The 14311-nt window shown below is 44.6% G+C and overlaps 1 protein-coding gene across 4 annotated transcripts in view; it reads left to right on the top strand.

The window, feature by feature from the left end:
• The window catches only part of KIF3B (kinesin family member 3B), a 42793-nt gene that overhangs the window by 14868 nt on the left and 13614 nt on the right, over positions 1-14311 (top strand). The window contains exons 1-6 of one of the 4 annotated variants that reach the window (XM_032351009.1): positions 3331-3573; positions 3669-3719; positions 7793-9260; positions 13639-13740; positions 13953-14075; positions 14183-14301. In XM_032351009.1, the coding sequence (XP_032206900.1) occupies positions 7857-9260; positions 13639-13740; positions 13953-14075; positions 14183-14301 (1748 nt within the window). In that variant the 5' untranslated portion in view covers positions 3331-3573; positions 3669-3719; positions 7793-7856. Of the gene's footprint in view, positions 1-3330; positions 3574-3668; positions 3720-5029; positions 5153-7792; positions 9261-13638; positions 13741-13952; positions 14076-14182; positions 14302-14311 lie in introns of those variants that run through there. The other 3 variants (XM_032351011.1, XM_032351010.1, XM_032351008.1) reach the window with 3 other exon arrangements.

The raw sequence follows: 14311 nt of genomic DNA, 5'->3' as shown, positions 1-14311 counted from the left end.
GACAGACTGTAATGACATTAGAATATCAAAGTTGTCATTGCCATAGACCCCATGGAAGGGCTTTATGACCCTTCTCCAGAAAGTTGAGATAAGTACTTTTACTCCTAGGGCTTTGTTCATCAATTGAAACATTTTTTTTCCTTTAAAAAAAAAAAAAGTTATTTATTTATTTTTATACATAATCGCTACACCCAGAGTGGAACTCAGACTCACGACTCAGATCAAGGGTCACACGCTCCACCGACTGAGCCAGCCAGGCGTCTCAAAACATTTTATTACCTTATATCCATGGTGGCCAGTGAAAAGAAGAAAAGAATGAGTTTTAGGACCTGGATATTAGTTTACTAATTAACTTACCCAACTTTATCCATCTTCTTTTTCCCATAATTTTATTTTTCTGACCACACAGTATACTCCTACAATTTAAAACTCAAGAGATCTGGGGCACCTGGGTGGCTCAGTGGCTTAAGCCTCTGCTTTCGGCTCAGGTCATGATCTCAGGGTCCTGGAATCGAGCCCTACATCGGGCTCTCTGCTGGGCGGGGAGTCTGTTTCCCTCTCTCTCTCTGCCTGCCTCTCTGCCTACTTGTGACCTCTCTCTGTTAAATAAATAAATAAAATCTTAAAAAAGAAACCAAACTCAAGAGATGGAAAGGGCTCTCTCCTACTCTTGGCCCTCGCCATACAGCTTTTTCCCTACAGGCAACCAGTGTTGTTTTCTGGCTCATGAATATCCCTTCAGATATATTTTATGCATATATAAGCAGACAAGGAAGTGTTCCCTCAACACAAACCCAGTGTGCTTGTAAAAGTTCTGCAGGGCAGTGAAGTTCTTTTTCAACAGGCGCTGAATAATCCTGCTTTGAAAATTGTGTAACTCCTGTGTGATCACTGGCCATTACGGGAGCCAGGAGCCCAGAATTGGACTTGCTCTCTTGGGGTGGTTCAGGGATTGCAAACAAGGAGCCCTGGTACTTCAAAAATACTTAGCAGCAGCTGTGAGAGAGTGGTGTTGATGGTGATGAGGTGGATAGAATAGAAGCAGCCACTTCCCCTGGGAGAAACTTGCACAGGGAGTTGTTTTGGGCTGCTTAATAGGGAGTTGCTTTATCTTCTTGCCTGAGAGTTGCAGTGGTTTTTTGGATGGCCCACATGACTTCAGCTGCCTTCCAGATACTCTGAGTCCTTGAACTCCTGGCGAGGCAGTTGGCAGGTGGTTGCCTGGTCTGTTCTTAAAGGACACTGCATTGGAATGCATTGATTAAAGATGCATTAGTGTGCACTTGCAGGCCTCTTTCCGGTAAATTGCTGGGCCTTTATTTTTTTCCCATTTGAAGATACCGCATACTCATTAAAGAACATTTGGAAAACACAGGAATGTTGAAGAAGCAGGGAAAATCACCTCTAGTCCCATCACCTAAAGTGGACCACTGTTGATATTGTGATGTGTCTTATTTTTATAGAATTGTGATTGCATGCATTCAGTTTTGTAAACTGCTTTTTCATTTATGATAAACATTTTCCATGTCATTACAGGACCTTGGTAAGTGTCATTTAAAAAGATAGGGGCGCGCCTGGGTGGCTCAGTGGGTTAAAGCCTATGCCTTCGGCTCAGGTCATGATCTCAGGGTCCTGGGATCGAGCCCCGCATATGGCTCTCTGCTCCTCGGAGAGCCTGCTTCCTCCTCTCTCTCTGCCTGCCTCTCTGCCTACTTGTAGTCTCTGTCTGTCAAATAGATAAATAAAATCTTAAAAAAAAAAAGATAGGCTGGGGCGCCTGGGTCGCTCAGAGGGTTGGGCCTCTGCCTTCGGCTCAAGTTGTGGTCTCGGGGTCTCGGGGTCCCGGGGTCAAGCCCCACATGGGGCTCTCTGCTCAGCGGGAAGCCTGCTTTCCCCTTTCTCAATGCCTGCTTCTCTGCCTGCTTGTGATCTCTCTCTCTCTGTCAAATAAATAAATAAAATCTTTAAAAATAAATTAAAAAAATAAAAAATAAAAAGATGGGCAAGCATGGCAGGCCTTTCTAGTCAGATCATGTGAACATGAATTTGGTTATAGACAGAGATGCCTATAGGAGCCAGGCAGGAAGTACAAATGAGCAAAGCATGCTGGGAGTGAGACATAGGGAACAGGATTGGGGAGGATTGGAGAGCTCAGGTCCTCCAAAGAGGCAGCTGTTTCTCAGCTCCCATTGCTGCAATTAGCGCATGGGCCAGGGGCTATCAGATGTTCCCATTCTTCAAGAGAAGCGGAAGACCTGTTTTTTTTAAAATGTGAAATTAGTAGGGTTTGGGTTTTTTTGTTGTTTTTGTTTTTTGAGAAAACATTTTTGAGAAAATTTTAAACACTCAGAGAATAATATGAGAAACAATCAGGATTTACAGCTGTTAACATTTTCTCTTATTTTCTTCAAGCCTCGTTTCCCATTTGTTTTGTTTTGTTTAAGTATACTTAACTTCCAACGCAGGGCTTTAATTCATAACCTCTGAAATCAAGAGTCACTCACTCCACCAACTGAGCCAGTCCAGGGCACCTCCCTGTATTTTTTTTTTTAAGAGAAATGATAAACTATTATAGATAAAATTGAAATATCCTTCCCATTTTTAATCCCATTCTCCACTTCTCACCCTGCCCAATTTGGGCAGCTGCTATCATAAATTATTATATATATATTTTTTTAAATTAACATATAATGTATTATTTGCTTCAGGGGTACAGCATTTTTTTACTACTTACATATACATAAATGCAATTCCATGAACACCATATTGTTCTGTAGATTTTTAATCATAATTATCACTCTGCACTTGTTTTTTCACTCAGCCTGTTTATTTTTCCATGTAAATTTATATAAGTCTAATTTGGGGTTGGCAGACTCTTTCTGGAAAAGATCAGGCAGTAAATATTTTAGGTTTTGTGAGCCAGCCTGTCTCTGTTACAGCTACATAGCCCTGCCATTTTATAGCTAATGCAGCCATAGATAATAGGTAAACAAAGGGTTATGGGTGTGTTCCAATAAGATTTTATTTACAAAAAACAGGTTGTCAGCTCGGTTTGGCCCATGGGCTATAGTTCGCTGACCCCTACTCTAATGCATTCCTTTCACCTACTGAATAGTATGGTGTCTATGATATGATTACACCACATGTTATTTTTCAGTTCCCCTGAAAATAGATATCCAGGTTGTTTCCCATTTTTCTATTTTAACATACTGCAGGAAGGATCCTTGTCCATGTTTCCTTGTGTACATGTGCAAAAGGTTTTTCACTAGGACATACACATACATAGTAGTGGAATTGCTGAGGCTTTTTTTTTTTTTCTTTTTTAACAAATAAAATGGTCCGAGTAAAATGCTTCAGGTAGAATGTGACTGGTTTGTGACCTCTGTCCTAGAATCTCTGTAGGAAGCCAGTAGTGAGATTCTAACCCACACCTAGTTCTAGAATTTGAGGTAAGACTCTGTGACACCTAGCAAAGGTGACGGTGGTTAATCTAACTGTAAGGGCTGGAGAGCCATCTGGAAGAGGTCATTGCCATGAGCAATGTGAAACTGACTTCCACAGTGGACAAAAGAGGTGAAGTTGGGGAGAGACGCGGGTTTTCATGGGGTTTCATTCAGACTGTGGTTGTTCATGTTGGAATAACAAGTTCTAACAGAAAATGTCTTCAGGATGAAGGTGACGAGCTGCTGACCTGTGGTTGCTTCTTTCCTGGCAATGCCGTGAGTTCCTTTAAAGATTTATCACTGTAATTAGACCGGCTAGAAGGAGAATAAGGAAGGTAATAAAGTAAAGAAAGAGTGTCAGGGCATCCTTCCAAGAAAACCCTCTCCTTTGAGGAGGACCCAAGCAAGTTTTTAAGCCCTGGTGGCAGGAAATTAAATTAGCCCATCTTCCCAAAGTTCTACGTCAATAATACATGACTAGTTCAGTCGAGCTCAGTGGGTTCTGAAAAGAAATGGTGTTCTGTGTTCTGAGTTGAGATTTAATTAAGGGGATGCAGGCTTTGGGAATTCTTTTTAAAACATTTTAAACATGATTGTAGGTCATTATCATACCTTTGTTTTTATCATTTCGGAGAGCTCAAAAAATAGACCGTGCTCTAACACAAGCAGCTGAACATGAAGGTCACCCTGCTGCAGGCTTTTTTTTTTTTTAAAACAGACTTTGGGCCACATTGTTCTGGTAGGTAAGAACTGGGCAGCTCTGCCTCTTTAGAAGTATGCAATGCAGAAAAATTGATCTCTCCACTGATGCATTTGCCACTTACCAACCCCCACAACCTTTTTTTTTTTTTTTAAGTTTTATTTATTTAAGTAATCATCCAATGTGGGGCTCGAACTCACAACCCTGAGATCGAGAGAGTTGCAGGCTCCACCGGCTGAGCCAGCCTGTCACCTCCTTACCCCCACCCCTACCATTTCTTACGCTGAGTCTAGGACCTTGTGTAAACCATCCCATGTGCTGCAGCAGAGGGCTCCCCAGAGAAGGCTCAGGGGGCCGGGGTTTGAACTTGGCACATGGACAGCTTTTGCAAGTCTCTGCTGACATGGAAGTAGAGACAGGCTCGGGTCACAGCTGCAGTGGTAGTTTGGGGGCCATTGCCCTGGAAGAGAAAAGGAGATGTAGTGAGCAGACTGGCAATTCTAACATCCAGTTCTTTCTTCTCAAAATGGTAATAGCACATAACAGGTGAGGAATGAGGGACTTTTACACGGTTTTCCTTAAATGGCTTGAGCTTCACTTTTTTTTTTTTTTTTTTTTTAGATTTTATTTATGTATTTGAGAGAGAGCAAGAATGAGCAAGCACAAGTAGGGGGAGCAGTAGAGGCAGAAGCAGGCTGAGCAGGGAGCCTGATGCGAGGCTTGATCCCAGGACACTGGGATCATGACCTGAGCTGAAGGTGGATGCCTCACCGACTAAGCCACCCAGTTACCCCGTGAGCGTCACTACTAATGGAACATTGATTAGGTATTTGGATCTCAGTTTAATCTGATTTTTTTTTTAGGGTGACAACTACAAACTGAACAAGAGAATAAAAGTTAGGGCTCACCAGTAATCTCTGGAATGACCCTTTGATGAGGGTTTTGGATGAATCTGTATCGGTTTATTTTAATCCAGCTTTATGTTAGTTCATAATGTACTTCCACCTTTGTAAGTACCCCTTAGCCTTAAAATCATCCATAAAGAAGGAGAATTATCCCTGTCTTACCAATTTTATAGAAAATGGATCCCAAGAGGATTAGAGGTCTTCTAGCTCTTCAGTCTAGACATCTAGACATTCTAGACATTACTTGATTACATGTAATGACTAGAAAGTGCAAAAAATAACTTTTCATGTTTCCATGTGCTTAGCAGCAGCCGAATTTTTGATAAAAGCTTAATGGGAGAACATATTGACTCTATATTTATTAACGTACAGCACATAAGCCACAGACTGGCCCATCACGGCCTCACATTCTCACACTTCTTTGTTGGCAGGGAATAGGTCACCCTCACAACTAAAAAGAAATTGTTCGTGCTGTCCTAAGTGTCTGTTGAAATCACAAATGCATACTTAGATCCTGTGAGCCAGCAGTTACGCTGTTAGAAATTTATCTTACAGATACACTTTCCCACATGTGAAAGGATGTGGGCCTAGTTTTTTTCACAGTAAAATATCAGAAACAGCTTAAGTGCTAGGATTGCGGTTAAGTAAATTGATGCTTCCAGGCAGTGGGAAATTTTTCTGCTGTTACAAAGAATAAGTTAGCTGTATATTTATTGATGGAACATGGTTTAGTGAGGAAAAGCAAGGTGCAGGACACTGTTATTACTGTGTATAACATTCTACACTTGTGTTAAAAAGGAGGGGGTAAGTATGTACTAATACGTATTTGCTTGCTATGCATAGACTAGCTCAGGAAGATTAAAAATCTAATAATACTTGCCTTGTGGGCGGGGACCTGGGCGGCTAGAGAACATGTAAGGGAAAAGGACCTGTGGTTAAAGAGGTCACTGAATCAAGAAGCAGGAGAATCACCTACTTAAAACAAAAACCAAAAGACACCCCACACTGAGGTTTTTAGGAATTTGGGATCCTCGTATGTATCTCTTCACTCTGACCTGCTTGCTTGCTACCCGTTCCCAAAGGACCCATTTAGTCATTCTTTCTTCTGTTCCCTGAGTTTTCTGGCACTAAATGAAGTTCTCGTTTTGGGTTTTACTTTTTACTTTTTTTTTTTTTATTTTGGTTTAAAGATTTTATTTATTTATGTGACACAGAGAGAGAGCGCGCACAAGCAGGGGGAGCAGCAGAGTGAGAGGGAGAAGCCAGTTCCCCACTGAGCAAGGAGTCTGATGTGGGACTCGATCCCAGGACCCCGAGATCATGACCTGAGCCGAAAGCAGAGGCTTAACCATCTGAGCCACCCAGGTGCACCTACTTAAATTTTTTTTTAAAGATTTATTTGCTGGGGCACCTGTGTGGCTCAGTGGGTTAAAGCCTTTGCCTTTGGCTCTGGTCATGATCCCAGGGTCCTAGGATCTAGCCCCGCATCTGGCTCTCTGCTCAGCAGGGAGCCTGCTTCCTCCTCTCTCTCTCTGCCTGCCTCTTTGCCTGCTTGTGATCTCTATCTGTCAAATAAATAAATAAATAAACTTAAAAAAAAAAAAGAATTATTTGTTTATTTTAGAGGCAGGGAGGGGCAGAGGGAGAGGAGAGTCTCAAGCAGACTCCTTGCTGAGCACAGAGTCCCACTCGAGGCTCGATCTCATAACCCTGAGATCACGACCTGAGCAGAAACCAAGAATCAGGCGCTTAACTTACCCGCCACTCAGGTGCCCCTACTTAAAAAAAAAAAAAATTTTTTAGCACCTATTTTTTTATTTGCATTCAAATTGTCTTCAATTTTTTGGTTGAATAAGTGCTTTCTATATAACGTATTATACCACATCCTCATTTATTTGCATACATTTTGCATAAGCCATAGTTTATGATTTTAGAATGGAAGAGTATTATTGGCACAAGGTAGGAAACAGAGCATAAAGTGAAGTTTTTTCTCTCTCTTGACCTGAGAGTCCTCTAGGCCCACAGTTCCCCTGCTGAGGCTGCTGCTGTTCCCACTTTGATATGCATGCTTCTAAGAATATTGTTTTGCATATCACACATAAACGTGCATGCATGTATCTGCCTGCTTATACCCCGTGTTAACTGTACTGTGCACACGGCTCCTCATCTACTTTTTCCACTTAGCAGTGCGTCTCGGGATAGAGTTACATTTAGATTAGCACATTCTTTTCAGTTACTGCACAGGATTCCACTGTATATATGTTATTACGTACGTATGTATTCAGGCAGCCCAGCCCTCTCTTGATGGGAGCTGGCGTGGCCCACAGTCTGTTGCTACCACAACGAATATCCTTGTATCTGTGGGATAAATTCTTAGAAATACAACTGCTACGTCAAAAGGTATCGATAGATAGTTCCAAATTGCTCTCCACAGAGGTTTTAGTAGTTCAACAGGACAGAAGATTATCCAGGCTTTTAAAAGGTTTCTAGCTGCTGCAACCTGGAGTATAAGATAAAGTATCAGTCAAGGGGAAGACAGGCCCATTCACACAGCTGGTGGACTAAAGTGTACTTTTCCTACTGAAGCTTGTTAAGATCCCGTGAAGAAATGCAGCGTGCATTGTAGTCCTTTCCGTAGCCATCAGAAGGGTAGTTAGAGGAAGGTGACTTGGGTGGGCTGGGTGCTGTTGACCAGCCCTCAGTGACAACTATACTGTCCTCACTTACTTTTGCTTTTTTTCTAGGACCTTAGCATCCTGAGACGTTTTGGATTCATAGCCCTCAAGGTTGACCCTGTCAGAGTCCATCATGTCCAAGTTAAAAAGCTCGGAGTCCGTCAGGGTGGTGGTTCGCTGTCGGCCCATGAACGGCAAGGAAAAGGCTGCCTCATATGATAAGGTGGTGGATGTGGACGTGAAGCTAGGGCAGGTGTCAGTGAAGAACCCCAAAGGCGTGGCCCATGAAATGCCCAAGACCTTCACCTTTGATGCAGTCTATGACTGGAATGCCAAGCAGTTTGAACTCTACGATGAGACATTCCGACCGCTCGTGGACTCTGTCTTGCAGGGTTTCAATGGGACGATTTTTGCCTATGGACAAACTGGGACTGGGAAAACCTACACGATGGAAGGAGTCCGTGGTGACCCTGAGAAAAGAGGGGTCATCCCTAACTCATTTGACCACATCTTCACCCATATCTCCCGATCCCAGAATCAACAGTACCTGGTCAGGGCTTCTTATTTGGAGATCTACCAGGAGGAGATCCGAGATCTGCTCTCAAAGGATCAGACCAAAAGGCTCGAGCTCAAAGAGAGGCCTGACACTGGTGTGTATGTGAAAGACCTGTCTTCCTTTGTCACCAAGAGCGTGAAGGAAATCGAGCATGTGATGAATGTGGGGAACCAGAACCGCTCTGTCGGTGCTACCAACATGAACGAGCACAGCTCACGCTCTCATGCGATTTTTGTAATCACCATTGAATGCAGTGAGGTGGGCCTTGATGGAGAAAACCATATCCGCGTAGGAAAACTGAACCTTGTGGATCTCGCTGGCAGCGAACGGCAAGCCAAGACCGGCGCACAAGGAGAAAGACTGAAGGAGGCCACCAAGATCAACCTGTCCCTTTCAGCCTTAGGTAACGTCATCTCTGCCCTAGTGGACGGCAAAAGCACTCACATTCCATATCGGGACTCAAAGCTGACCAGGCTCCTCCAAGATTCTCTCGGTGGCAATGCTAAAACTGTGATGGTAGCCAACGTGGGACCTGCCTCGTACAATGTAGAAGAGACTCTGACCACTCTCAGATATGCCAACCGTGCCAAAAACATTAAGAACAAGCCAAGGGTCAACGAGGACCCTAAAGATGCCCTCCTTCGCGAATTCCAGGAAGAAATTGCTCGGCTCAAGGCCCAGCTGGAAAAACGGTCCATTGGCAGGAGGAAGAGGCGGGAGAAGCGGAGGGAAGGTGGTGGCAGTGGTGGGGGCGGGGAGGAGGAGGAGGAGGAGGGAGAAGAGGGTGAGGAGGAAGGGGATGATAAGGATGATTACTGGCGGGAACAGCAAGAAAAACTGGAGATTGAGAAGCGGGCCATTGTAGAGGACCACAGCTTGGTTGCAGAGGAGAAGATGAGGTTGCTGAAGGAGAAGGAGAAGAAGATGGAGGACCTGCGGCGGGAGAAGGATGCAGCTGAGATGCTGGGCGCCAAAATCAAGGTACCACAGCCTTCCTCAGCCCCTCTGTTCTCTCAGGGCTTTCCGTTTTATCCAAAAAATGGTATGACAGATGATGTCCCTTTCAGTTTTACATTCCCAACAGCTCGGTGGGATCCAGTGTCTAGTAAACATTTGTTGAATAGAAGTAAAAACCATTTCTTCAAGTTTATGTCGAACTCATCGGAAGAATAATTATTACCTATGTGCAAGGTATAAAAAGCAGCAATAAAACTGACACCCAGGGGCCCCACAGCCCGTGTGACAGATCTGAATCCCTATCTTCACAAGCTTTGTGTCCCTCTTCCCCAGAGCTAGCCCTTGTTTCGAATTTGGTGTTTCCTGACTTTTATTTATGGTTTTCTCATATAGGTATATGTCTCTTAAAAAAGGAGAGTTCCACACAATTTTGTACCTTTATATAAATGAAATCCCACTCCTGCAGTTTGCTTTTACTTGCCCAACCTTACGTAATAAGATTTGTCCAGATTGACACTTGTAGCTGTGATTCATTCATTATTACTGCTCTGAGAAGCGTGTGTATTCCATTCTCCTGATAGTGGGTTGTTTCCATTTTTTGCTATGAATGTTTTTGTACTTGGTTCCAGGAGAACACATATGAGCAAGAATTTCTTACCTGGCACCATTAGGTCCTCTGGTTTGTACAGCTGTAATTTTGCTAGATAATCACAAGTTATCTCAGTGGTGGCCACGTGAAGCGAAGCTTCTACCAACACAGTATGAACTCTGGTTGCTCCTCGTCCTTACCAGTGTTTATGACTATCTGCTTTTTTTTTCTTCTTGACATATAATGTATTATTTGCCCCAGGGATACAGGTCTGTGAATCATCAGGCTTACATACTTCACAGCACTCACCATAACACAAACCCTCCCTAGTGTCCATCACCCAGACACCCTATGCTTCCTCTCTCACCCCTCAGCAACCCTCAGTTTGTTTCGTCAGAGTAAGAGTCTTTTATGGTGTGTCTTCCTCCTGATCCCATCTTGTTTCATTTTTTCCCTCCCTACCTCCTCTGCCCTGACTCTCAAATTCCTCATATCAGATTGTATGATAATTGCCTTTCTCTGACTGATTTATTTTGCTTAGCATAATACCCTCTAGTTCCATCCTTGTATGACTATCTGCTTTAATTCTCTATAAAATGGTATCTCGTTGTGGGGTTTTTTGTTTTTTGGTTTAGCCCAACTTGGGGCTTGAACTCACAGCCCTGAGATCAAGACCTGAGCTGAGATCAAGACCTGAGCTTACCTGACTGCGCCACATGGGTGCCCCTCTTTGTGGTTTTAATATGCAGCGCCCCCAACCATAGAAGATACAGAACAGTTCCCTTGCCCCACAAATGCTCCCTTGTAGTCAGCCCCCTCCCTCAACTGACTCCAAGCTCTGTGAGTCAGTGGCTGACTAGCATTCTAGAGCGTGGAGACTCCTGTGTCTTTTCTTTCTGGTGCCAGTGTACCATTCCATCAGGCGCCCAGACTCTGGGCTCCCACTGGCTTTTACTGGCAGAGGAGAGGACAGAGCCAGCCCTGGAAATCTGAGGATGACCGCTGCCTGCCTATAAGCTAGAACAGCTCTGAGGTGTTGGGTTCTTTCTTAATGAATTTATGAAAACTCTGACTTCGCCTCACAGATGTATCCTTGTTTATTAATTTTAAAATGACCAGTGATCTCTTTTTTCTCACCTCCCCTGCCCCCACTGTATGAAGCTGTGGCTTTATCTGTGGCTTCATCTGTGGCCCTTTCACAGAGCTGCGTTCTCTTTTACTTCAGAGGCAGGGGTCCTTCCCAGAGCTTTCAAGACCCGATGTGAAAATGGAGTCCAATACAACACAGTTAGGGCGTCACTTTGTTCCAGGGAGGGGCTTAGTCTGGGATTCAACGTCAGACGCCACTTCATCCCTCCTCATTCCTGCACTTGACATATAACGGGGAGTGTCCGTGTTTGATGTGCATGCTGGTTTTTAGGATCACATCTGTTATTCAAGCCTAAGAACACCTAGACTCTCTAAACAACCTGGGTTATTTGGGCAACTCTCAGAAGCCAGGTGTGGCAAGACTCAATATTACCTCAAGGTCACTGAATCTCTTAGACTTGATTTTATTGGAGAATGATATTACTTCTGTCTCAGAATCTCTGGATGCTATAAAATCATAGGACAAAAGTATTGTAGAGCTAGGGGCGCCTGGGTGGCTCAGTGGGTTAAAGCCTCTGCCTTTGGCTCAGGTCATGATCCCAGGGTCCTGGGATCCAGCCCCACATTGGGCTCTCTGCTCAGCAGGGAGCCTGCTTCTGCCTCTCTCTCTTTGCCTGCCTCTCTGCCTCTTGTGATCTCTGTCAAATAAATAAATAAAATCTTAAAAAAAAAAAAAGTATTATAGAGCTAGAAGGAATGTGTGCGTGTGGGGGCTAGTAATCCAGTGCAACCACTTCATTTTGAGAGAAGAGGAAATGGGCCTAGGGGTTCCCTGAAAGATGTTTGTAAGTTTCTTAAAAGCAAGGTCACTGGGGCGCCTGGGTGGCTCAGTGGGTTAAAGCCTCTGCCTTCGGCTCAGGTCATGATCCCAGTGTCCTGGGATCAAGTCCCGCGTTGGGCTCTCTGCTCAGCAGGGAGCCTGCTTCCTCCTCTCTCTCTCTCTGCCTTCCTGTCTGCCTACTTGTGATCTCCATCTGTCAAATAAATAATTTAAAAAAAAAAAAAAAGACAAGGTCATGGAGGTTTTGGTTTCTCTGATTTTTGGGTACAAACTGTTCCCATGGCTTTACCCACCATCTAAATATTTGCTCAAGGTGGCCCGTCTACATAGCAAGCCCAGAGCTGTCTCCTAACTTTCGATCCTGGTAGTCTCTGCCCACTGGACATTTCCAGAGATGGCCATGGCCACCCAGAACCTGTTTCTGCCTGCCTTTCCTCATCAAGCCAGACCCCTAGGAGTTATACCTGCGAGCTATCCTTCCCTCTTTCTTATGGCCCAGTCAGTCCCCAGGCCTCTGAATCCTGCGTCATCGGATTGGCTCTCTTGGACCCATCCACTTTGCTCTCTCCCGCCATTACTGCCCTAGCCCAGGCCTGGATCCTCAAAATAACCGCCTGACTGGTCCCCCTCCACCCGGCCTGTCCTTTTCCAGTCATCCTTCCTGTGGTGGGGGGAAAATGTTTCTAAAAACCAAAACTGACTGTGTAAAACACAAATCTGTATACCCTTATACTCAAAGAACGGTCAATGTGTTTCCTGAGTGTCTCAAATCAACTTTAGTTTCCCTTAACAGGGCTTTGATGTTTTTGAACTGAGCCCTGATTGCTTTACCAACTTTGTGTATCATCACTTCCTACCCTACCCTCTCACACACCATGTTTTGTTTTTCTTTCCTGAAGATTTTATTTATTTATTTATTTATTTATTGGGGGTTGCTTATGCAAGCAGGGGGAGGAGCAGAGAGGAAGGAGAGAGAAAATCTCAAGTAGATTCCACACTCAGCACTGAGCCCGATGCAGGGCTCAGTCTCACGACCCTGAGATCATGACCTGAGCCGACATCATGAGTTGAATGCTTAACCGATTGAGCCAGCCAAGCACCGCTACATCGATTTTTTTTCTTCCTTAGCTAATTCCTATTTTTACTTCAGCACTCTCAAGACAGGAAGCTTTCCTTGATTCCCTCCAAAAGCCTGAGTTCTCTCCCTCCTGTATGCCTCTCCTATTATCACTCTGTCTTTTCTTTGCTTTTTTGAAGATTTTACTTATTTATTTGACAGAGAGAGACGCAGAGAGAGGGAACACTAGCAGGGAGAGTGGGAGAGGGAGAAGCAGACTCCCCACTGAGAAGGGAGCCCAACATGAGGCTCAATCCCAGGACCCTGGGGCCATGACCTGAGCCGAAGGCAGACGCTTAACAACTGAGCCACCCAGGGGTCCTTCTCTGTCTTCTCCTCATGCTTGTGTCTGCCTGCATAGCACGAGAGCCTGCTTGCTTATCCGTGGCCCTCAGTGGAGTCTTCAGCCTTGTGATTCATATTCTGTTGCCTCTCTAGCACCCAGCACATAGGAGGGACTCAATATGTTTTAAGTAGGGTCAACACTTTGTCCATACAAACCTCCCCAAATTTTTTTTAAGAAAGCTGGAATTCCTGTAGTCCTGGGGGAGCTGTATCTTTAGTGTTTCTGAGGTAAAGCCCCAGCGGAGCCACCTCAGCCCCACCTCGGTGATGGTAAGGACACTGCTGTGCCCAATCTGTCTTCCCCCAGAGTTCACCCCTTTGGCTCAGTCCTGAGCTCAGGATGTTTTACAGGCTTCCCTCTGAGGAGCTATGTCCTGAGGGAGATCATTCACGAGATGGATTCTACTCTTTTCTCACTCAGGCCATGGAGAGTAAGCTGCTTGTTGGAGGAAAAAATATAGTAGATCATACAAATGAACAACAGAAAATCCTGGAGCAGAAACGGCAGGAAATTGCAGAGCAGGTAACTTTTCATTCCCTTTTGAGGAGAAGGGCGTGGGACAAGGCACACCAATGCTACAGAGTAAATATCTCTTTTATTAGATTCTTCAGAGGGAATGAAAATGGGGTGTTCAGCCCCTTCCCAGTGGGAGACTCTGATCTGGAGCCCCAGCCCTGTACTCTTGTTTAGACATAGTCTGTAGGCAAGCTGATGAATTTTGTGATGTTGCCCAGAAACGTCGAGAAAGAGAAATCCAGCAACAGATGGAAAGCAGAGATGAGGAGACCTTGGAACTGAAAGAGACGTACAGCTCATTGCAGCAAGAGGTGGACATCAAGACCAAAAAACTCAAGAAGGTATAAAGGAATGAGGCCAGGCAGAGGTGTCTTGAGACTTGGAGGAAGGGAAGAACTCTGTTGTCTGGAGGGCTCTCCTCCTCACCTGCCTTTCCCCTCGCTTTCAGCTCTTCTCCAAGCTTCAGGCAGTGAAGGCGGAGATCCATGACCTCCAAGAAGAGCACATCAAGGAGCGTCAGGAGCTGGAACAGACTCAGAACGAGCTCACAAGGGAGCTGAAACTCAAGTAAGTTCTG

Source organism: Mustela erminea, chromosome 7, assembly GCF_009829155.1.
Source record: "Mustela erminea isolate mMusErm1 chromosome 7, mMusErm1.Pri, whole genome shotgun sequence".
NCBI classification, from domain to species: Eukaryota; Metazoa; Chordata; class Mammalia; order Carnivora; family Mustelidae; genus Mustela; species Mustela erminea.
The sequence above is the reverse complement of the archived record's forward strand: the minus strand, read 5'-3'. Positions and strand labels throughout refer to the sequence as shown.